Source organism: Carettochelys insculpta, chromosome 14, assembly GCF_033958435.1.
Source record: "Carettochelys insculpta isolate YL-2023 chromosome 14, ASM3395843v1, whole genome shotgun sequence".
NCBI classification, from domain to species: domain Eukaryota; kingdom Metazoa; phylum Chordata; order Testudines; family Carettochelyidae; genus Carettochelys; species Carettochelys insculpta.
Genome location: NC_134150.1, coordinates 41,718,721 through 41,740,622, shown reverse-complemented (window position 1 = coordinate 41,740,622; position 21,902 = coordinate 41,718,721). Strand labels below are relative to the sequence as shown.

Genomic DNA, 21,902 nt, shown 5'->3' with positions numbered 1-21,902 from the left:
TAAATTTCATATTGCATAATACATGCCCTTTGTTTTGGGACATGGCCACAGACCATAATAATGTTGATGCCTTTTACAAGCCCCCAGGTCTGCTTGCTTACCCGATATTTAACTTCACCATAACTGATCTTTCCCAGGGGAATTCCATTCTCTGCTTGTTTTCTGAAAAAACAGAAGTGCCAGTGAATTCAGTGGGGCTCACTCCAAAAATAAGTGCACTCTGAGTATAGTCAGTCCTAGCTTTTTGGTAGTTTGATTTAAATCAATGACTTTTTGTGTGCAGTTTTAAATCCACAATTTAACTGGCCTGGATTTCCAGTCAATCCACTCTGTGGTGAAATCACAAGCGTAGGAAGTTAGGCCTCCCCAGTGGTTTTATGGGCTGAACTGAACTGTTCAGGCATCTTCCTTGTGTCTGGTCGTACTGAATTCCAGCCTGAGCCTTGCCCTTTGAGCCTGTGCTGGAGAGTCAGCTTTTCTGTTCGAATGTTGGGACTTGCTAATCTTACCCTCCCAGACCTGTAATACTGAATACCTAACCCTGCAAGGTAAAGGAAGGCTGTTACTTGCTGGTTCACAGGACTAGGAAACTTATTTTCCCTCTGGTTTAGAAAGCACCTTACATGGATGGGCTCAGGTGCCTCATTAAATCAAATAGAACAACAAGAAGTCCTGTGGCACCTTATAGACTAACATGTTTTAGAGCATAAGCTTTCATGGGCAAAGACCTGCTTATGCTCCAAAATGTTAGTCTGTAAGGTGCCACAGGGCTTCTTGTTGTTCTTGAAGATACAGAGAAACATGGCTACCTTCTGATCTTAAATCAAATAGGCATAAAGGCAGTTAGAGTAAGAGCTGTAGAAATCTTGGCTGCTTTCAGTGCTGGGTGCTCCTCCTTCAGTGGATGGAACTATGCGGTGACCTGCTGGAACCATACAACATGTTCACAGCCTTAGCTGTGGCATTTAGCTCAGAAGGGTTTGTGAATGATAGGGGTCTCCCATGTAGTATCTTTTACAAGCCCCCAGGTCTGCTTGCTTACCCAATATGTAGCCAAGCACTTGCAGTTAACCTTAAGCATCAGCTATTCGGTGCTTTAAATGTAAAGGAGTACTGGGATTAATTTCCTCCTAGTAAGGTAGGAGCCTGCTGTATGCACTACCTTCCTGTCCTTCAGTTGCTTCCTTGGCAATTTGTGCAGCTTCAGTCAGGTACTAAGGAACACCACTCCCCAGCAAGGAAATTACAGTTCTTGGAAGCCTCCAGAGGATATCAGAGATTAACTTTCACACCCAGCCTGTTTAAGACTTGGTCCCTCACCTGCATACTTGATACTAAAGGCAGGGGTTGTGAGGTGAAGAAATTAAGTCTGACCTGGAAGGCCCACAGAAATCAACTGCAGCACTGTCAAAACATACAAAGTTTGTTGCCAAAGCATGGAGCAGGACCCTTGCAACACCAGAAAGCAGGACGCAAGGCAAGGTTTGGACTGCACCCTCCTGCGGGCATCAATGCAAGCTTTTTATACTGAGAAGTAGTTTGAGTTAGCACTCCTGATTGTAAAATGCTAATGGTACATGCCTGACTTCTCAACCCTCTGCACATGAAGGAGAGATGGCAGTGTAGCTGTTACCATTAGAAGTTTAGATGAAATTCCCCTTAGGTATCTCATGGTAAAGAAAACTGAGTGAAACCATGATAAATGTCTGAGAGCCCATTAATAAGGGGAAGTGTTGGTAATGCTGCTAGACAATATCAGCCTCCTGTGGTTTGGCAAATTCTCATTTGGTGCTAGTCAGGTCCTAAGGGTGCAGGGCTCTAGGTATTTTTGTTCAGAGCACTGGATGGGTCTTACATGGGGTGAGAGGTGGTGGAGTAGCTCCATCTTGATAGAAGCAATAGTGCTAACAAACAGGTGATCAAAAAGCATGATCTTTGCCTTTGAACCCTTAAGGGTCCAGCTTTTTTCTGCCCCTAGGAGCTAGACCCTTGTTAAATCTGAGAACTTCATCTGATCCCCAGACTCAGAATTAGATGTTAGGTGTCTTCCTTAAACCACCAACGGATGGCAGTGGTGTATACAGGACTTGCTTAAGCCTCCCCAAAGGAACACTTGCCAAAGCTGTCTCAATGCAAAGATAGATCAGGCTTATCTACCACACTTCTGTATTTCCTACTCTTATTTGAAAAGCGAAGCTGGCTGTGACGTGTGATGCAAGTTCTGGGCCTGTGCCAGTGCTAGCTTCTGTGCTACTGGCTTGTCTATTGCAGTCAGGCCTGGCAGCTAGTGGGCAGATTTCTGAAACTGACCTCTGTTCAGTAGGCCAGCATAGCTGTCCCTTTACCCACTCAGAGCTGCTCAGTTTGAAGTGCTGTCACCAGCAAGCAGGAACTCATTTAAGCCCCCATCTTCTCCCCCAAGTAAATAGGGAGGGGCTGGCTGTTTCCTCCACCCCCACTCTGCATTTAAAAGGCTGACCTAGCACACTGGCTAGCTGAGCTTCTGTCCCTCTACCCTACTGGGGACAGAAGGTGAGTGAGCAAGCCTAGCCTTTTAAATGCAGAACAGAGGGGCCTGTGAGCGTTGACCAAGTAACTGACAAATTTTGGCAATTATTTGGTCACATCAAGTTACTCGCTCTTTTAACATCCCTCTGAAGCAATAGTTGCATGTCAGGGACCTGTTCAGCTGCGAAAGGCCCTCCTAGTACCTCAGGGATACGGAAGTGCAGAGGTTTACAGCCCACCCTTTTTGAAGCCCCCTACCCACTTACAACCTGGACCTCCAGAGCAGGATTCCACCTGCTGTGCCAGCTGCTCCTCCTGAGATCTGGGAACCAGCAGAGGTAGATGTAGTTACCAACTTCCAGCCTTGGCCTGGTGTCCCCCAGGGTGGGCATCAGTCTTTGACTAGTGAAAGCAATCCAGTGGATTAAGAAAACATTCCTTCATGTTGGGGGAGCAGGGGGAAGTCTTCTGAAATAGCTTCAGCCAGAGCTGGCATCCCTCAGTACAGTGCACACTGCCCTGGCGCTCGTTAGATTATGCTGCAGTTATCAAAAGCTGTGAGCCATTCCCAGCACTGAAAGGCTTACCCCTTTGATTAATACTACCCCTCCCCTGCAAAATCCTGCTTGTACAAACACCACATTCATCGCTCTGCAAGCCCCTGCTCATTTTTTCCATTCTGCCTCAATTAGCTAACAAACCCCTCCCCCCACTTTCCCTCTATTGGCAATTCCCACTTCTGCAGCTGAGAAGCCTCAGCACCTAGACCTGGGGTTAAGGGAGCCCCAAGCAGCCATTCTTTAAGGCACAAGATTTTTTCCAGGTAGGCAGCACTGCTTCTGCCAATCATTTAAAAAGTTTAATAAACAGATGGTACTACTACATACATGAGTGAACAAATCTGAGCTGCATTTCCCTCTCCCCAACACAGAATCCATTAAAAACAGCCCTTGGGATCCCCCCCCAAAAGGAAATTCCATTTTTCTTCTTTGTTACTAGGACATGTTTACGCTCCCATGTGCCCCTACAACACCTTTTGCTAATGTAAGAAATGGATGCAAGTTGTCACACTGGAAAGCTATTTAAGAGAATTAATCATTACAGCATGGTGCAGGGGCTGGCTCCTGTAACTACAGTCATGCCAACCTGCGATGTTTAAACACCCCTGCTCCCATGGTGGTCCTGGAGAAGTTTTATTTGTTGTATGACATTCCCCATAGTAACTGAAGAGTCAGAGCTTAAAAAAGGGAACAATATCAGTGGAGCAGCTATACCTACTACCTTCCTTTCTGAGAGCAAGAAGAGATACCCAGCACTGGGCCAAAAAGGAGCAACAAGATGGAGGAGGCTTGTTTACCTCAGTTTCCCCATGCACAGGCATGAACCAGTGAGTTTGGCAGCAGCCCAATGGGAGTTCTCTGCACCAGCTATGCAACGTTCAGGGGCATCTCTAATTAAAGATAGCCTCACGCCCAGCCATCCTTCCTCCCCCAGGAATCAGAGCTTCTCTTCCTCCTCCTTTGTGAGCTTGGTCAGTCTCTCCACAATGACATTGAGGTCCGAGCTCTTATCCAGCTTGATGTAGGTGTCTTTCCGGATTGGATGGATGCTGACCCAGTCAGGCAGAAGCTCTGAGAAGAGGCGTAGGTGTTTCTCCATTTCACCTGTGGGGAACCAGAAGTGATCAGCAGGTTAGTTTCTAACAGCTGCTCCCAGCTGTCAGACAACAAGCAGCTGTTCTGGCATCTGCTCGGGTACCAAATCACAACCATGAAGGTGGAATTTCTCCCAACCCTTGAGGTTAGCCATCAATTACATAGTTGTACTTGGCGCTGCTCATACACAGGGAGGGAAGCAACACAGTTCAGGAAAGTGCTTTAAAAATATCCCCACTCCTTTATCAGATGAAAGCAACTACTTTGGGTGTTCAGCACACCCCCTGTTCTTCTTGCTTGGGGAGGCTACAGAACCCATGTTACCAAGCAGCTGAAGTAGTGTTGGCTTCTGTGTTGACAGCAAACTAGTCTCTGCAGTGGAAGCATGAAACTGCCTGGTAAGTTAAAGGCCAGACCCTTACACCAAGCTAGGTCTTTGGGAGAAGTCAGGGAACACAGAGGCAAAACAAATGGTTACTACCGCTCCACTGACAGGATGAACCTTGTTCCAGCATGCCGTCAAGAGCAGCAAACTGAGGAAGAGTTAGCTTTCTAGCCTCACTTGTAACTCCGGGACTGGCTGCAGTTCACCATTCCCAACCCGTGGGCACTGCACAACAGGTGAGCCGGCCTGCACCCTTTTCCACAGCTCCCATTGGCCAGGAAAGGTGAACTGCCGTTACTGGGAGCTGCAGGGCTCTATCAGCCTGCCAACCACACTCCCTGATGGGTCACGTACAGCCTGTGGGCTGGAGGTTCCCACCCCTGCTCTAGAAGTAAGTGGGTATTATGGTGCCCTTTCAGGGGCTCCTGGCACTATGGCGGTTCTCAAACTGCAGGGCAGGGTCACCCAGGCTGGCCTTACACTTGTTGGAGCCCAGGGCCAAAACTGAGGCCGCTTGAGAGATTCAGTTCTGGGTGGCAGGGCTGAAAGTTACAGGACACCCCATCTGGGGCAGCAGGCTTCAGCTTTAGGCACCTCCCCTGCAGCCAAGGTGGTGGGGCTTGAGCAGGCTCAGTGTTTGGCCCCTTCTCCTTGGGGCATCGCCGTGCAGCAGATGAGACCTGCTGAGCTACACACTTGCCCCTGGGGTGGAAGATGTTGGGTTTTGTGACTCAAATCTCTGTAGGCTCCTCAGATATCTTAGAGCCTCATATGCCAGAGGCAAAATCCCCTCTCCCATCCCCTCATTACCAGAGGTCATAGTGGTACGGTAGCTGTCAGTCATCCGCGTACACGCCACTTCCACCGTCAGCGCCTGCTTTTTCTCGGCCACGAACACGTTGCGTAGGAGGCGTGCCATCTCAGGCAGCCGCGAGAGCATGAGGAGCCGCTCCTCCTGGGGTGGGTTTCGGGTCATCAGAGCCTGCATCTTCTGAACTTCCTTTGCTCGGATCTAAAGGAAGAGGGTCAGAGAGGGTTGGGTCAGACACCCTCCCCTTGCCAGGGCCACTCCCTATGCAGCCATAACCAAGTTACTCACCCTCTCTACCAGGGCCTGGGACACCCCTTTCAGAGCACTGGAAGCGTTGGCCGTGGGTGCTGCTTTGGGGACTGGGTGCTCCCCTGGGCTGGTTTCAGCTGTTCTTAGTGCCAGGTTGGCAAGAGCCTTTTCCATCTGTTCACATGAAGGAGATGGTCAAAGGTGACAGGTGAGATCTGCTACATATACCCACGGTAAGGTGCCCGATACCAGATCGGTAGCTCAGGGTCTTTGACCAATAGCAGGGAATAACATCATGGAATTTCCTCCCCCTGGAGGAACAGGTGCTCCTTGAGTATCACTGTGATAGGAGTCACAGGCCTACCAATGATCACACAGGTATGAGCGCATCACCAGTCCATCACCACCACCCTCCAGTTACAGTGCCATTTACTCCAGCCTCAGCATCCCTGCCCCTCACCTTTGGGGTCATCATGCTCCGGGCCTCGGTCAGCACCTCCTGTGCTGTGGTCAGCTTGTCCACCTGCGGGGCCTGGGGCAGCTCAGCTGGGATGATGTCTGGCACCTCATCGACATTGAAGCGAGGGTGCCACCTGGTCAGCTTGTGGTCTGGTATGACCATTGGGGGGCTGAGGGATGCCAGAAATGTCTGGAGTGAAGAGAGGTAGGCGCTGCAAATCATTGCTACCTTGAGCTTGCTCCAGTATTTCATGGCAATGCTGTACTCTGGGAGGAGTTGTGTGTCATATGGTTACAAGAAACCAGAACCCAGAGACTCCAGGCCAAGGCCTTCTTAGGAGAACCTTGATCCTTGTCTCAGTGGTTCAGATCCTCACTCCTTTCCCTGCCTCTGACTCCACAGACATGAATGGTCTGGTGGCCCAGCTACATACGTTCATTTTGGATCCCTGGCCCCCCCGTTGAATGTGCTCTCAGCTGTGCCTCTAGATATCAAGTGTCTCGGGGAATCCCAGATCCCTTAAGGTGAAAGCCAGCAAGACACCCAGGACAGAGCAGGACTCGGCACTGCCTGAAGAGGAACTTTGGAAGCGGAGCTGTTTTTTAAGGGGTGGTTGTTAGCTTCACGTGGTACAGCAGACCACAGCACCCCTGCACAGCAGTAAGGTAGCAGCACGCACAGATGGCAGGTTCACTCAGTCTGCACAAGTCTCCCCAGAAAGCTGGCCTGCTCACCTTGTGGTGCCCTTTGACAATGTTCACCAATTTCCTGTTGAACACTCTCCTGCGCTCCAGCAAGCGTGAGGCTGACAGGTGCAAGCGGCCGTCTACCCTCTCCTCTGGAGACGAGACATGTCCTGTCGTTATTGCCAGCTCCCGCAACCGGGAAAGCTCCCGGGGAAGGGTCTAGCAGAAAGAGCTGGCTGCAGCACCCCCCCGGCCCCCCGGCCTGACACCTTGGCACTGCTGCAGCTGGACGTATGTAAGCATGAAGCGGCACTGCTCCAAGGGAAACAGAGCACCTTGGCTAGTCACGCGACATTGATCCAGCACCCCCGCCTGCTGAGCTGCCACAGCCCAGCGAAACAGACAGAGCAGCACGGGGATGAACGCAGAGCCCCAGTATAGCCAGAACTGGGAGTGCCAGTGAGAGGTTCTATCCTAAGCAGGGTTTCAGAGGGAGCAAGGTCCACTGCTAGGCTGACATGCCTGACCCACTGCTGGAAGAGGCGACAGCTGCTCCCCACGCTGCAGAAACCAGCCAGTCAGTGTCAGGTTTGGTAGTACCCTATTAGGAAAGGGTTCCAGCAACCCAAACAGATTCCTTCCCAGCAAGCACCATTAGGGACCCGATCAGAGGGAGCCCACCTACTGCCCAGCAGCAAGGACTCCACATGGACTCTGGGCATATGGCAGGCTGCTGCACATACCTTCCCCCAGCACGGGCTCTATGGTGAGCTGGTAGCTGGATTTCTTTAAGCAACTGCTGAAGGTCGGGATGTTCTTCTCCTGGCGGAGTTTGTACGAGGCGGGGTACACGGCTTTGATCTGGCCCACGTTCCGTTCCTCAAACTGCCTGGGGCATTGCAGGAAGGGTCAGGAATGGAATAGCAAAGCTGACACGCAGGTGTCTTGCCAACAAGCACTTACACTCAGAGGCTTCAGTGGAAGCCAGAGCAGTGGGGCCCACGGGAACCAGTGACTCCCATGCGACGTGGGAGGTACCAGCGGGGAGACTCCCTGCCTGCAAGATGTACGGGAGGCAACAGCAAAGCACAAAAGAGCTGCTAGTTAAAGCACAAGTGGTGTCCTGGGAAGTGCTCCAAGCACCGGTCTGGGAGCCAAAGGCTCTCCGGGTCCAATCCCAGTCTTGACGCTGGCTTCCCCCTGGGCCTTGGGCAAGTCATTTAATGCCTACGCTGCAGTTCTGCGCTCTAACATGGGCAAAGCCAGGCTCTTCCCCTCAGACGGGAGAAAAGGTTTGCAAGAGCTGCTGCAGGTAAAGCCGGGAGGAGCGAGTCTCTGCACAGGCTGGAGCCAAAGTTTCCCTTGTGCCAGCGTCAGGGATGCCTCCCCCACCACAACGGCACGTTGGGCAGCACCATAATTCTGTTAGAGTGAGGCTCTCCTCTGCAGGGGAGGTTACAGCCAGAACGTCAGGTCCCCACCCCAGAACAGGGGCACGCCCCTCACCCCCTTCAAACCTTCTCATCTCAGGTGCACTTCAACAGGTGCCCCTTTGAGAGCTTGGGAGGGGGCATGAGAACGCACCAGCTGTGCCAGTGCACCTGAATCCTGACCTCCACAGACGAGGCTCAGCATGCACCTGCTTTGTGCTAGACGCCAGGCTGCAGATGCTGCAGCTGTTGGGGCCGTTACAGTGAATGCCGACCTCGGGTTTCTACAGCAGTTTCTCACCTATGTAACTACCCACCCTCCCGAGGGGGAACTTACTTGTGCATGATGTCCTGGACACCCTGTTTGACCTTGGCAAAGGTCACAGTCTCCGAGCGATTGAAGAGCATCCCCACAATGGTATCCATGCTGCGGAACATCTCTGCCAGGACCTTGTATTTATAGGGCAGAGTGAGCCCAGGGGGAATCTCCTGAGCAAGGGTGTGGAATCGCTGATAGGCAGGCGCCTTCTCACTGACAGGAGGGGAAAGCAACCAGGAGTGAGACCCACAACAAGTAGCTTCAGCAGGCCATCACCACCAGGCGTCTGAGCACGAACAGACTGACTCTTTGCTCACTAGTCTGATCAGAAAGGAGGTCACAGAGCAAAAGCCAGTTGGTGTGAGGTGTGGGATTGTTCTACAACTGGGACATACCAATAGGCCCCACTCTGCACCGATACGGAGATTTAAAATCGTGCAATCCCCAGCCACCGTTTGCCTCTGTGTTCTCGCAGGAACAGCCCTGGGCTACCAGGATGGGGATGGGCAGATGAGTGAGCACTGTAGCAGCTGTGTGCTGGTTTGTGAAGTGACTCTGCTAAAGGCTTCCCGCACCCTCTGCTCCAACAGAAGCCCACCCACTTTGCTGTCCACACGCACCTGAGGCAGCGGAAGGTCACCTCTGAGGGATCCTTCTCCAACACCATTTTGGCGCACCCAGGGACAGACAGATATACTCGGCAGCAGCCTCATCTCCAGCCATTTAATGGTGGCGCACCTACTTATGTGAGCTGCACACGCAGGCTCGTTCTGGCATGGAGATTTTTGGGCTCCAAGTACAAAGATCCCCCCCAGGGGTGTTGACAGACCGCTGGAAAGCAGCAGCTGCAGCTCTGCTACCGAAGAGCCTTGAACTACATCCTACCTCTGCCTCGTAGGTGGGAATTAGCCCTTCAGGAAACCCAGAGCAGTATTAGTGTGATCAGGGCTGACTCTAGTAGTTATCGGAAACCCAGGCCTACTGCCCCAGCACCAGTGTGTAACACAGGCTGAAATGAAGCTCCCAGCCCAGCAATCTTCTCACCTGGCTTCTGCAGCTGGCTCACAGGTCCCTTTGGATGACTGCAGTCCAGATCCCTTGCCCTCCTCTGCCTTCCTGTGGCGGATTTTGGATTCTAGCTCCTGCACTTGTTTCAGGCGACTCTTCAGATCTGTGGCAGTCTCGGAGGGGCATGCTGGCAGTTTGGCTTTCCAAGTCAGCTCCTGGAGTCTCTGCAGGCGCTGGGCCAGCTCCTTGGCTGGAACCTGGGATGGGGAGCGGGCAAGTAACATATATGAAGAAGACTGATTACAAGTAACTCTCAGGTGTTACTCTGGGGGACGGGAGTTGGAGAGTAAGCACAGCTCCAAAGATTGCTGATATTCCTGCAGAATCATTTACTTAGGATGTCTCCAACCCTCAGTCAGGTGCTACTGCAGAGCTAAGAGTGAAGGGGTTCCACGCACGCCCACAAGCCACTTCCGAAGGGAGAGCATGAAAGAGCCTAGAATATTAACTCACTCACTGGAACCCCTTCCTAGTCTACAGGAGAGAACGCCAGCTCCTTCCATACCTGCTTAAAGCTCACGTTTCCCTCTAGTGTAGCCGGGTCAGACTGCAGCCCACTCTCCGGGCCAGGGGAGAGGGTCATGTTCACCAGGTTCTTCACCTTCTTGTCAAGGGAGGATGGGGTTGGAGGTCTGAAGTCAGCCGCAGAGCAGGGGCTGGAAACCTGCAGCAGGAATTTGTTCTGTTGAAACATTTTGCTCCAGATCCTCCCCACCAAGGAGTCCCGCTGCTTTAGCGGACGACAAACCTTCTTTGAGTTAGGGGCTACCAAGTACAGTCAGTCTGATTTGTTCCGACACAGCCAAGCCAGGGGGCTGGCAGTACAGCCCAACTAACAAACCAGTGCAGCAGAGGGCCAAAGCCATTGCACTGAACTTGTAGCCTCATGGACTCTGACTCACTGCCCTCACCTATTCTGGGTCCATAGGGACACAACCATCTGCTGCTCCCTGCGGAAAGGACGAAAGGGCAGGATTTGTTTTCCCTGCACCTCTTTTGGGAAGTGGAGCACAGGGCTCCTGAGCATGTCAAAGGAAGTCAGCTCTTCCCAGCCCGCATCTGTGCTAGTCTGAACTGTCCTCACAGCCTCGGGCACACTTAGCCGGGATGCCACAGATCTGTTATTCCCTCCAAGTATTTTGCCTGCTTTTGTAACAACTCCCAGCCAACAGGCTCTGCACACCCTCCTGAAGAGGGAAAAGTTAATTGGATGTTGGTACTGAAGGGAAAAAAACAAAAAAAACAAAGAGGGCTATTGTTCTTTGACTTCGCAGCCATCAAACAAACACTCTTTGTAACATCAGCTAGGAGGGCTGGGATTACAGATTCCATCCCTGGCCCGATCTATGCTCGGAACATTTTTTTAACCCTTTTCTGTACCAGTTCAGCTCCACTAGGCTTTGAAGCAACTGAAGCCATGAGCTAGATGGGCCACCAGCTGCCACAGGCTGTTAGTACTGGGTCACTGCCCTGGTGAAAGCAGATCTAACCTCTAGGGTGCACAAGGTACCAGCAAGCCTGGCTACACTATAACTCCCAGGATTCTTGACCCCCCAGGAGAAGAGCAAAGGGGGTCGTGTTACAAGGCACCTGGCAATCCAGGGTTGTTATAAACCTACTGCTCGGGTTTGTTGGTGGAAGGGATCTGCCCCGTCTGGTTCAGTGAGGCTGAGCCCGGGGCGCTGGGACTCCAGTCACCAGATTTGAAAGTCCCCAAATGCATCTAGCAGGTATTTCTGGCCCCGAGCGAGTCAGGGGAGCGATGGGAGAAGCCAGGGCCCCGACGGCAGCCCCACGCAAGCACGCAGCACCGGAGGCCCCTTTATAAAACGGAGCCAAACCTGCCCCCGGCCGGCACGGCGCTGGGGGTCCTGCAGCGGCCTCCCGGGAGGTGCTTACCGCGAGGGGCGTCTCCGGCGCTGCCCCCTGGGGGTCCTCATCGGAGGGCAGCACCAGCTTCTTCCTGGCCGCTCGCCTGCTGTTGTCCTGGGGCGGGAGCCGGGCTGCGGCGCCGGGATTTCGCTCCGCTTGCAGGCCCGGATCCAGCTCTTGCCTACCGCGCTTCCTGCCCGTCAGCGTCCGGGCCGGGGGCTGCGGGGCGCCGGGGTCGGAGCGCACTGGGGTGCGGGGCGAAGCCAGCAGCAGCTGCCGCCGGGGGCTCAGGGGAGGCAGACCGGCTGGAGCGCTCACCACGGCCTTCTCTCCGCATCCGAGCGGCGCCGCGGCTGGGCCGGCTTCCGGGAGGCTCGCCCGGGGCTCGGGGCCGCTCCCTGCGGGGAGCCTCAGCGGGGTTCGCGGGGCTGCGGTAGTCCGGCCTTTGGGGCGGGCGGCCCGGCCCTTCCCCCCGCCCGCTGCCCCCACGGGCTGGGTCTTCCGGCGTTTCGCGCCCACCGGCCCGTCCCTGGCGGGGCTCTTGCAGTGCGAGAAGAAATCGGTCACCCTGAGCTGAGCCATCGCGGCGCGGGACCCCCCACGCGCGAGCTGCCGCGGGGAGACGCTCGGCCGCCCGGGGCTCCCCCACCCACGTGCGAGCTGCCGCGGGGAGACCCTCGGCCGCCCCGAACGCTCAGAGCCCGCCGCGTTCCACGCTGTATCCGAGCGGCGCGGCAGCCCCGCCCCCGGCAGCCGCGCGGGAAACTCGCGCCACTTTCCTCGCCCCGCCCACGATTGGCCGCTCGGCGCCACGTGAGGCGGCTCGCAGGGCCCTGCGTTGGAGAGGCAGGGGGAGCCCGGGAGACAAGTTTTCCCTCCGCCACAGACTTCCCCTGTGGCCGTGGGCCTGTCACTTAGCCTCAGCGCCGTGATTCCCCTAGCTGTGCAATGGGGGCAATTAAATGGCGGATGTGAAAGACAGTTGTGATCAGACAGTCCATCTGCGGGGCTAACTTAGGGACTCTGTGTCCAGTCTCTAGTCCTTCCCCTGCTCCACACACCCTGGAGACCGGCTTCAGTGTTGTCTGGGGAGAGAGGGGTGAGGTGCTTTGCTGTCTGAGACCTGTACCGGTGCAGCGGAGGGAGGGATAGCTCGGTGGTGGGAGTATGCCTCTGCTAAATCCAGGGTTGTGAGCTCAATCCTGGAGGAAATCATTTAGGACTCTAGGGCAAATACATTGTAAAAAAGGGATGGTGCTTGCTCCTGCCAAGAGGGGAAGGGACTGGCCTCAAAGACCACCTGAGACCCCCTTCCAGTTCTATGAGATGTGTATCTCCATAGGGGCCCCAGGCTCTGGGCATGATACACTTGGGGAATAGATCAGAGACCTTGTGTCCACACACCTTTCTACTTTAGAGCAACGAAGGGTCCTGTGGCACCTTATAGACTAACAGAAAAGTTTAGAGCATGAGCTTTTGTGAGTTTACTCACGAAAGCTCATGCTCTAAACTTTTCTGTTAGTCTATAAGGTGCCACAGGACCCTTCGTTGCTCTACAGATCCAGACTAACACGGCTACCCCTCTGATACTTTCTACTTTAGAATCTCCATGTCTGCTACTATCCGGTATCAACAAGATTATTTCCCTTTCAAAGACTAATACCTAGAGTGCTCTATGTTGGTCCCTAGCACAGTGGAATGCTGGCAGAGGTTCCAGGACCTGCCAGAATACAAGTAAAGATAATAATAACTGACTAAAGATAACTGAATGAATTGTGTACGTAAGTACAATAGGCAGTTCATTGATGGGCCCAGTACAAGTGCATAATAAGGTTGGGAATGATCCTGACATTGTAAAGCCTTCTTCAGGCAGGGCAGAAAGAACACACAGATAAGCTACTGAAACATACTTTGCCTCCCTCGCCACCCACCAGAAAATACCCTCCAGCAAAGGGCTTCCCTCCAAGCTTATCAGGGTTTCCAGCACGTCTGGCTGCAAAGAGATGTGGCTTCAGGTCAACACATGGACACATTTTTTATTTAGTAACGGAGATGACTGTGTTAGTCTGTACTCCAACAAAACAAAGCAGCAGAAATATAGCACGTTAGAGACTAACAAAATCATATTGTTAATCTTTAAAGTGCTACATTTCTGCTACATTTTTATTTGGCTTTTTCATAGCTCATCAGCATTACTAGTTCTTTTTACTTTATACTCCAGCCCCAAGTTAAAGCTGTTGACTCAAAACTCGATTCCCCCCTCAATGATTAGACTTGTCATAACAGCCCTGACCTAGTCACATTTTCCTCTTTTGCTCAAACATCCCATAGCAATTCAACAATATCCATTAATAAACCTCACATTATCCTTATGAAATATTTTTTTACATATTGGGAAACTGAGGCACAGAGGCATTAAAAGCCCAATATTTTCTAATATGGGCATCTGAAGATAGGCACCTAAATTCATATGTGTATACCTACATAAGCAACCCAATTTGCAAAAGCACTGAGTTCTCACAGGTCCCATTAACTTCAATTAAATCTCCCAGCCTCAAGCAAAATAAGGCGAGTCAAGGCTGGATTTCCTAACACAAAAACAACAATAAAATCCGAGATGAATACCTTGCTATTAACCAAAAAAACACAGCTCTTTTAAGGATATTTATTCTTGTGCAGAATACCAAAAAAAAACAAACAAAAAAACAGCACTTTTTCCTTTGTTAATTAATCCCCTTCAAATTCTTTAATTTGGATCAATGTTTGTCAAATCTCAGGCAAAAGTCTGAGTGGCCACTGGACCTAAGTATGAGTCAAAAGGTCCTGTGGGTCAAGATGGCTAAAGACCTTGTTATAGTTTCAGGATCAAGGGTAACTATTAATACCCCCTGGAGAGGTGACAGGCAGTTACAAGCCTAACAATTCAGACCAGAATTCTGAAATCAATGGAAGGGGCTGAGCCCTGCGCATTGTTAACTGCTTCCAGACACAAGGTGAACCCCGCTGGGTCACAGATGTTTCTACAACCACATGGCTCTGATCTGCTTCCAGGTTTGGGTCAAGGGGAAGCCAGATCTGGGACACAGCTGCTCTTGCATCCAGCTGAGCTTGAGCTTTCAGGCAAGAAGTCCCCGATGCAGTTCATTTCTGCAGTGTGAACATGTACAAGCCACTGGCAATACTTATAGCTCACCCTTCCTCCCAAGGGATCCCAAAACACTTCACAAACATGGAAATATAACTGCTTCCGGAATGCAAGGTGGCAGCCGGGCAGCTCACTGTACAACCACAGGGGAAGGGAACGCTGAGACTGATGACACTCAGGCAATGTTGGCAGGTTCTTGGTCCAGCACTAGGAGCCAGCAGCTTCTGGATCTGAACTCTGGCCCTAAAATCACCTCTCACTGTAGCCATGGCAGTCACTGCTCATCTGGCACCTGAGAATACTGTTACTAACCCACCACTATGGGGAGTAATTTGATGGCACTAATACCTTCATTTGCCTCGTGCTACATGACTGCTTTTTGTTTTGATAGAATACAGACTAACACGGCTCTCTCTCCGTCACTGTTCATTTGCCTAGGTGCTGTACGGTTCCTGTGCTGGAAAGCATACATTCTAACGGTCACTGTCAATCAAAATACTGTAGCCCCAGCTGATAACATATCTGCTGTATGCTTATGTGGAGGACACATCCTTTAAACATATGCAAGCCAGGAAGGGCTGAGTTAAAGCTGTATGGATCTGATCTTGCTTTCAGTGACTTTAGTAGGCTTTGGCTCAGGCTCCAAACAAACTTGGGATGAGGGTATATTCTGTCGGGACCAGGACTCCTGGGTTCTATTCCTGATCCTTCTGCTTACTCCTGGTATTTTTCTGTTTTGCTCTCTGTAAAATGGAGATGATCCTTGCCTAGGTCTCAAGGACAGGAAGTTTAAGCATGTGAAAAGCAGAGAGTTCTTTGGAAGGTGCTAAACACAAGGGGCACGTCCCCTTTTCCGGGAACACCTGCATGGGCCAGGACACCATGTTTCAGACTGGATTTATTTGTCTCTGGAGTCTTGATTTGTCTGGCTTTTGTGGGTTTGTTTCAGGCCTATGACATTTAGTTAATGCAGAGCTTTGTGGCCGAATATTGGAGAATGCTTTACCTTCAGTGGATATGTCTGGAGCCCAGCTTCACCAGGATCGATAGAAAATCTGCCCAGCCCAGGGCATAAGGAAAATGAGCTTTGATGTGTGACTAGAAATGGAGCCTTTGTTCTGCTCAAATGACATTGTCAACTGAAGCCATCTCCAGATCCTCTAGGAAGCCTCTGACTGGGGCTGGGCTTCCTAGAATTCTTTGTGTGGTTGGATCGGTGCACAGCACAAATATTTCAAGTTCTTGTAAATAAGTAAATTAGGCTCCTCTACCTTACTGCAGGCCAAGGCCCAATTCTGCTGCTCTTGCATTCACTGGCAAAACTCCTGCTGTTTCCAATAGGCGAAAAATTGGCCCTTAGAGCACCATCTGCCCCCCTCTATCAGAAGTTCTGCATGCTCAAATTTGCAGTGGATTTGGGATGTACCAAACCACATCCTTTCAATAGGAGCCCTAGTGTCACTGCAGGTATAGAGCGCTCTACACACAACTGATGGGGAGGAGCTGGCTGAGACAGCCAAGGTCAAGGCCAAGGTTGCCCCAAAGTCGAGTAAGTTGACAGCTTTGAATTTTTATTGGGAGGTTCCATGTTATTGTTTTTCTTTCATCTATTCCAGTCAGCTGCAACATCAGATGTCGCAGGTAACATGTAGGTTGCTTGGTGTGGAGTTGGAAGTTTAATGGGGCAGAGAAGCCAGGCAAAAAGCTACTTATAATTTAATAATACAATTTAAAAAAGTCTAATCAACTCTGGCAAAACAGTGGGAAACAAGTTAATCAGGATGACAGCTGGGTGCTGTTTTACTGAACGTACAAATACAGAGCGAGCCAAGGAATGGGAAGAATTTTATATGCCTGTTATTTCCGGTTAGTATCTGGAGCAGCATTTCCCATTACTGTAATCTGACATTAATGCAACAGATCCAGTCTGTTCCCTCTGGAAGGGGGACAGCAAAGGGTGTTCCACTTTAAACTGGAGCATTTATTTGCACGTATACATCAATGTGGACATGTCTCAGTAGGTGAATGCTGAGCATCAAATACTGGCCACAGTCTGTATGCTTGAGTACTGGGGTTGGTGGGGGAGGGATCTCTGTGTGTCAGCTGAGATCAGCACATTAGAACAATGTGAACATTTAGACAGAGCTTTTCATCGTCCAAGCCGCTGACAGACCTGGCTAACTACACGACCCTAAATGACGTACTCAACCTCAATTAGATTTCATATCTTGTTTATGACAGGCAGGCAGGGGCCACGCGGTCATTCTGATCACAAATGTCCTTACCCTCTGCCGGTCTGCTGTAAAACGACAACTTGGGAGTCCAAGCCCTTCAGTTCAGCCTCCAACCTCCCAACATGCCAGCGGGCAGACCTGGGCAGAGAGGGCATCGAAATCAGGGCAGCTGGGCCTTCTTCTACAGTTAGGCACTTGAAAAAGGGCAGAGGTCTGTCCTCAGAGGGGAAGTCGTTTCAGGGGGAAGGTCTCCAAAGGCCAGAATTATATGTAGCCTCTGTGGCCTGCACCAGAGGTGAAGTCCTTGCCACTTTTGCTATTGATTGCAGTGGGGCCAGAATTTCACTGCAGGCTTTTTGTACTGCATCTCCTTTGCTCCTCTGGGTTGTTTGATGGTTATTAAGGGCTCAGGTTCCCCTGTCCACGAAATACCCGGTCTCCATGCTGAGACTGAGCAGGGGTCCAGTTTGCAGTGTTGTTGTAGACAAGCTGGCAAGACAAAGTGGGATTTCTTTTGTAATGTACTTACTAGTCCTGTTTGCGCCTCAGTTTCCCTCCACATGCCGCACTGGTGCCAGTGGAAGGGAACCATTTGGTCTCAGGGGAGGCTGAGACACAGAAGTGGGGCTGTCACCTAGCTGTGTGGGCCTTAGTTCCCATATGAATGGAGCATCTGAGAAGACAATGGCAGATCCATTCACCAGGACAAGCAATGATCCAGAGGGATACAGATTCCCCTGCCTCTCCGTGGGGAAGCTGAATAGCAGCATCTGATGAAGCGGGTCTTTGCCCACGAAAGCTTCTGCTCCAAAATATCTCTTAGTCTATAAGATGCCACAGGACTTCTTGTTGTTCTCAAAGCTACAGACTAACACAGCGACCTCTCTGATACTAGCCCCTAGCTGGAAATCAAAGGACTGGAGAGGTGGGAGTAAGAGTTGCTGGCAAGAAGGAATCCCAGCTGTCCCCTGGAGTCAGACAAAGGAGAGACAGAGCTTCACCCAAGGGGATCACGGTACCTCGGCTGGACTCCGGGCTATCCAGAATGGGCTATGCTCTGCCCTCAGCACTCTCCATGCTGTCTCCTCGGTCACCAGCAAACCCAACTGTTTGGACAAGGTGATGTCAGAACCAAGCTCACAATGTGAAGCAGGCGCAGTGAAGGCTCAGGGGTCCTGTCTCAGGAGGTGCGGAAGTTGTATGTCATGCCCTGGAGGAGGAGCACGACCCCCCCTTAGGGTCTGGCACACGGAAGTGTTTCCTCCTAGACAGAGACTGCTCCAAAGCTGGGAACGCCAATCCTGTGGATCCGGGACAGTTGGCTGGAGGACGTTAGAGAGGTGAGGTGGTCTTTTATTGGACCAACTTCTGTTGCTGAGAACGAGAAGTGAAAGCTGCACCGAGCGTCTTGAGGTGGCTCCTACTTTTTTGGAGGGACTGCTCCAGGGGACATGGCTCAGTAACTCCCCCCCAGTAATATGGGCAGAGGGGTGGGTTACAGCTAGTTGTAATAAGACATAATCAGGTGCCTTTAGTAAGACCGTAATTTTAGCATTGAGCAGAGCTGTGGTTTTCAGCCGCCTGGCTCTGTTGAAGGTGCTGTCCAAGTTTCCTTTGAGGGTGAATGATGGAGAGCTGGTTTGTGAGTTGTTTGCACCACGTACTGTGACCCGCATGGGTAGGCAGGGCCCAAGCATAATTTTTTCGAGCCCAGCATAAGCTTGTAACATGGACACCCCTCCCACATACACACCACAATTTGTAGCCTGCGATGGGGCACCCCCTGGCCTCTGGGCCCTGGTAAAGTGTGCCCTTTCCCCACGTGGGGTCCGTGTGTAGGGCCCCTGGATCCTGAAAGGGGTGTTCTGGGCGGGGGGCGCCTTGGAGCAGAGGGAGATAGGCCCGCAGGCTTTGCATCTGTTACTGGCTGGGTACAGTACTGGACGGGGCCCCCGGGGAAGAAGAAGGGATAAGCTGAGGGCAGGGGAGTGCAAGGCGGGGGGGAGGAAATTTCGAAAGGGGAGCCCAGCACAGCGGGTTGCTGGATCTGGGCTCAGCCATCAAATTGCAAATGTTGAAACTGGCGACTGCCCTGAGGTGTGTACTCCCACCTCCGCCCCACTCCCAGCGCTTGGACAGGCTGCAGACGGATCTTCTTGCATGAGCCAAGAAGGCTGCTTGGGGGGGTGGATTCCCCCCACAGCACCATAACCAAAACGAGCAGCGGTCTGGGTGACAGAGGACACGCTGGGGAGACCCGGCTGTCTGCAAGGCCGAACAGAGGTTCTGGGCGCTGCTCGCGTGCGCCCTGGGTGGCCCATCCCACAGCACAGTCCGAGAGGGGTGGGGACGCGTCCCAGCAACACGCAGCAGCCCGGCCCGGCTCCTGCCCGGCAGGCGGGAAGCCACAGGGTGGCGCCCGGGGGTGCCCGGCGCTAGGGGGTGCTGGCTCCCCGGCTGAGCGCGGCCCGGCCCGGGCACGAACAGGCCGGGAAGTTGGTGGGGGGGGCGGGAGCCAGCAAAGCGCCTCCTGCCCCCGCTGGGGCACTTGCGGGGGTGGGGGGGGGCCGGATCGCAGCCCCGAGCGCCCCCCCCCGCTGCGCCCCGGGAGGGCGGGGGCGAGCAGCCGCCCCCACGCGGGGAGCCGCCGGCGCCGGATCGCCCCCCCGGGGCAGCTCCGCTGTCGCTCCCCCATGCGGCCTCCCCGGCCCGGCCGGGAGCGCGTCCTGCCCGCGCAGCGCCTCCTCCCGGCAGGCGGGTGGGCCGCGAGCCCGCCACTCCCCGGCCCGGCCCGGCCCCGCACGTGGAGCCGGAGGAAGCGGCAGGGAGGAGACAGCCCGGCTATAAAGGCCCCTGGGAGAGCAGCCGAGCCCGGCTCAGCCCCGCCGCCGCCGCCGCCTTCCTGCCCCCCCACGAGCTCAGGCTACGCGGCAGCCGCCGCAGGGGGGCCCGCGATGCCGCCGGGTTCCGCCCGCCGCTGAGCGCCCGGGCATGACCGCCCGCCGGGCCTCCCCCCGCCCGCTGCCCGGCGCCGCGCGGCTCCTGGGCTCGGCCTGAGCGGGCTGGCTGCGGGCGCGGGCCGGCATGGAGCCGCGGGCGCTGTGCGGGGCGCTGTACTGGCTGCTGCTGCCGCTGTCGCTCCTCGCCGGTGAGTGGGGCCCGGCGTGGGGCGGGCTGGTGGGGAGCCGCCCCCCGCGCCTGCGAGAGGGGCTCGGGCAGAGCCCCCCCGTCCCCGTGCGCTCCGGCTGCACGTGGGCTGCCCTGGCCGAGCGGCGCCCTCCCGCCCCGGGGGTCCGCCGGCGAGCGGGGGGACCCGTCTCACCTCTTCTTGCCCCAGCGACCGCTCCCCGGGCTGGCTTCATTCTGGCCCCGGGGCAGCGGCTCCCAGCCCGGGGTCCGCGTGGGTATTGCAGGGGGTCCGCGGCAACATAAAGGGCCCATGACCCTGGTCGGAGAAAATAGAGTTGGGGGGGGGGGGGAAGCTCCGCGAAGGGTTTGGGGTCCGCGCTAGTGCTGCTCTAGGTCCGCCCATCCGCCGCAGTAGTGACCCTGCCCCCATGGGGCATCACCTCTGGGACCTCAGCCGGTTTCCTCTTCACTTGAGCCGTCTTTCTTCCTGTCCCCGGGGGAGCCAGTTATTTACTGGGCCCCTTGCACAAGAAGGAGCGGTCCTGGAATGACGCGCTCATAGGCAGCAGGTTTTAAGCAAACAGCGGGAACAAAACAAACAAGCAGCCAAGTAGCACTTTAGAGACTAACAAAATAATTTGGGGGGTGACGAGGTTTGGTGGGGCAGACCCACTTCTTCCCATCTGGAATAGGCAGCCCAAAGTATTGAGGCTGCGCACGGTGGGCCTGTGGAACTCCTCGCCGCAGGGTGTTGAGAAGAGCAGGACTTTAACAGGATTCAGAAAAGAGGCAGATGAATTTCATGGAGGGCAGGACCCTCAATGGTCGTTAGCCAGGATGTGGGAGGGATGGTGTCCCTAGCCTCTGTTTGTCAGGGGCTGGGAATGGGTGACAGAGGAGGGATCACTTGATAATTACCTGTTCTGCCCATTGCTCGGGGACACCCGGCTTTGGCTGATGTTGGAGGACAGGGTACTGAGCAAAGTGGACCTTTTGATTGGACCCAGTTTGGGAGTATGGCTCTCTGAAGGGGGGTACAGTTGTCCAGAAAGGTTGAGAGCCACTGACATAAAAGACAGAAGGCAGGTTTCCCCGAGGCAGTGCTGCCCTATGTGCCCTATGTGCTAGGCTGGTGGGCTGGCTTGCTGTTGGAGGGTGGTTGTGTTCCTAGGCTTAGTCTTTCCAAAGCTGCCCCCTGGGAACCTAGGCACTCTGGGAATTAGTGGTAGGCAAACACTTAAATACTGTTGAAGGGTAATTCTCTTTGTCTGTCACTGCGGGTGTACTTGGCACATGGGAGATGTGTAAAGCTGTGGTCCCTGCCCTGGACAGCACGTGTGAAGAACAAGCTTTCATCAAAGCTCTGAGTACACAGTGAGGGCAAAATAGAGTGCCCAGCTTCCCAAGATCCTTTGTTCATGCCCCAGTTCCTGCTCTTATGCACCGTGGAACTCTTGCCAGGTGATGCTGTGGAGGCCAACAGTATAACTGGGCTCAAAAGGAATCAGAGTTTTGTGGACACCAGGTCCATCAATCACTGTGAACTGAGGTAACGTGGGATGCAACCCCATGCTCTGGGTGTCCTCCGCGCTCTGACTGCCTGATGCTGGGGCTGTGGGACAGGAGACCGATCAGCTGATAATTGGCCTGTTCTGTTCACTCCCCCGAAGCAGCTGGCCTGTGCTGGCAGACTGGATACTGGGCTAGCTGGATCTTTGGTCTGGCTGTTCTTGTGTCCTTCCTTTTGGTGGTTCCAAGGCACAAGGTTAGAGGGTAGAACAAGCAAAGCAAGTGCTGCCCTGTGCTGCTGGGAGAGTAGCTCTGGCAAATTTTCCCCCAGCAGTTTGGAGACGCATAGAACCAGTGCAGGACAGCTGGGAACAAACAGTGTCTTTACCTGCCTTGCTTGTAGTGGGACCCTGCCTGTTAACAGGCCTTTGCCGAGAGGGTT

At 53.5% G+C, this 21,902-nt stretch overlaps 2 protein-coding genes across 2 annotated transcripts in view; one reads left to right on the top strand and one right to left on the bottom strand.

Moving 5' to 3' along the window:
- Positions 1-713: 713 nt before the first annotated feature.
- On the bottom strand, positions 714-12,135 carry CDT1 (chromatin licensing and DNA replication factor 1). The gene is made up of 10 exons (XM_075008608.1): positions 11,471-12,135; positions 10,077-10,235; positions 9,548-9,768; positions 8,522-8,716; positions 7,498-7,643; positions 6,803-6,906; positions 6,069-6,257; positions 5,648-5,782; positions 5,359-5,560; positions 714-4,172 (listed from the first exon to the last, which is right to left on the bottom strand). The coding sequence occupies exons 1-10, from the start codon at positions 12,023-12,025 to the stop codon at positions 4,006-4,008; spliced, it is 2,073 nt and encodes a 690-aa protein (XP_074864709.1). The 5' UTR covers positions 12,026-12,135; the 3' UTR covers positions 714-4,005.
- A 7,352-nt stretch (positions 12,136-19,487) lies between these two features.
- PIEZO1 (piezo type mechanosensitive ion channel component 1 (Er blood group)) overlaps positions 19,488-21,902 on the top strand; it is an 89,709-nt gene continuing 87,294 nt past the window's right edge. The window contains exon 1 of the mRNA XM_075009165.1: positions 19,488-19,970. Within this exon, the coding sequence (XP_074865266.1) occupies positions 19,907-19,970 (64 nt within the window). The 5' untranslated portion in view covers positions 19,488-19,906. The remainder of the gene's footprint in view (positions 19,971-21,902) is intronic.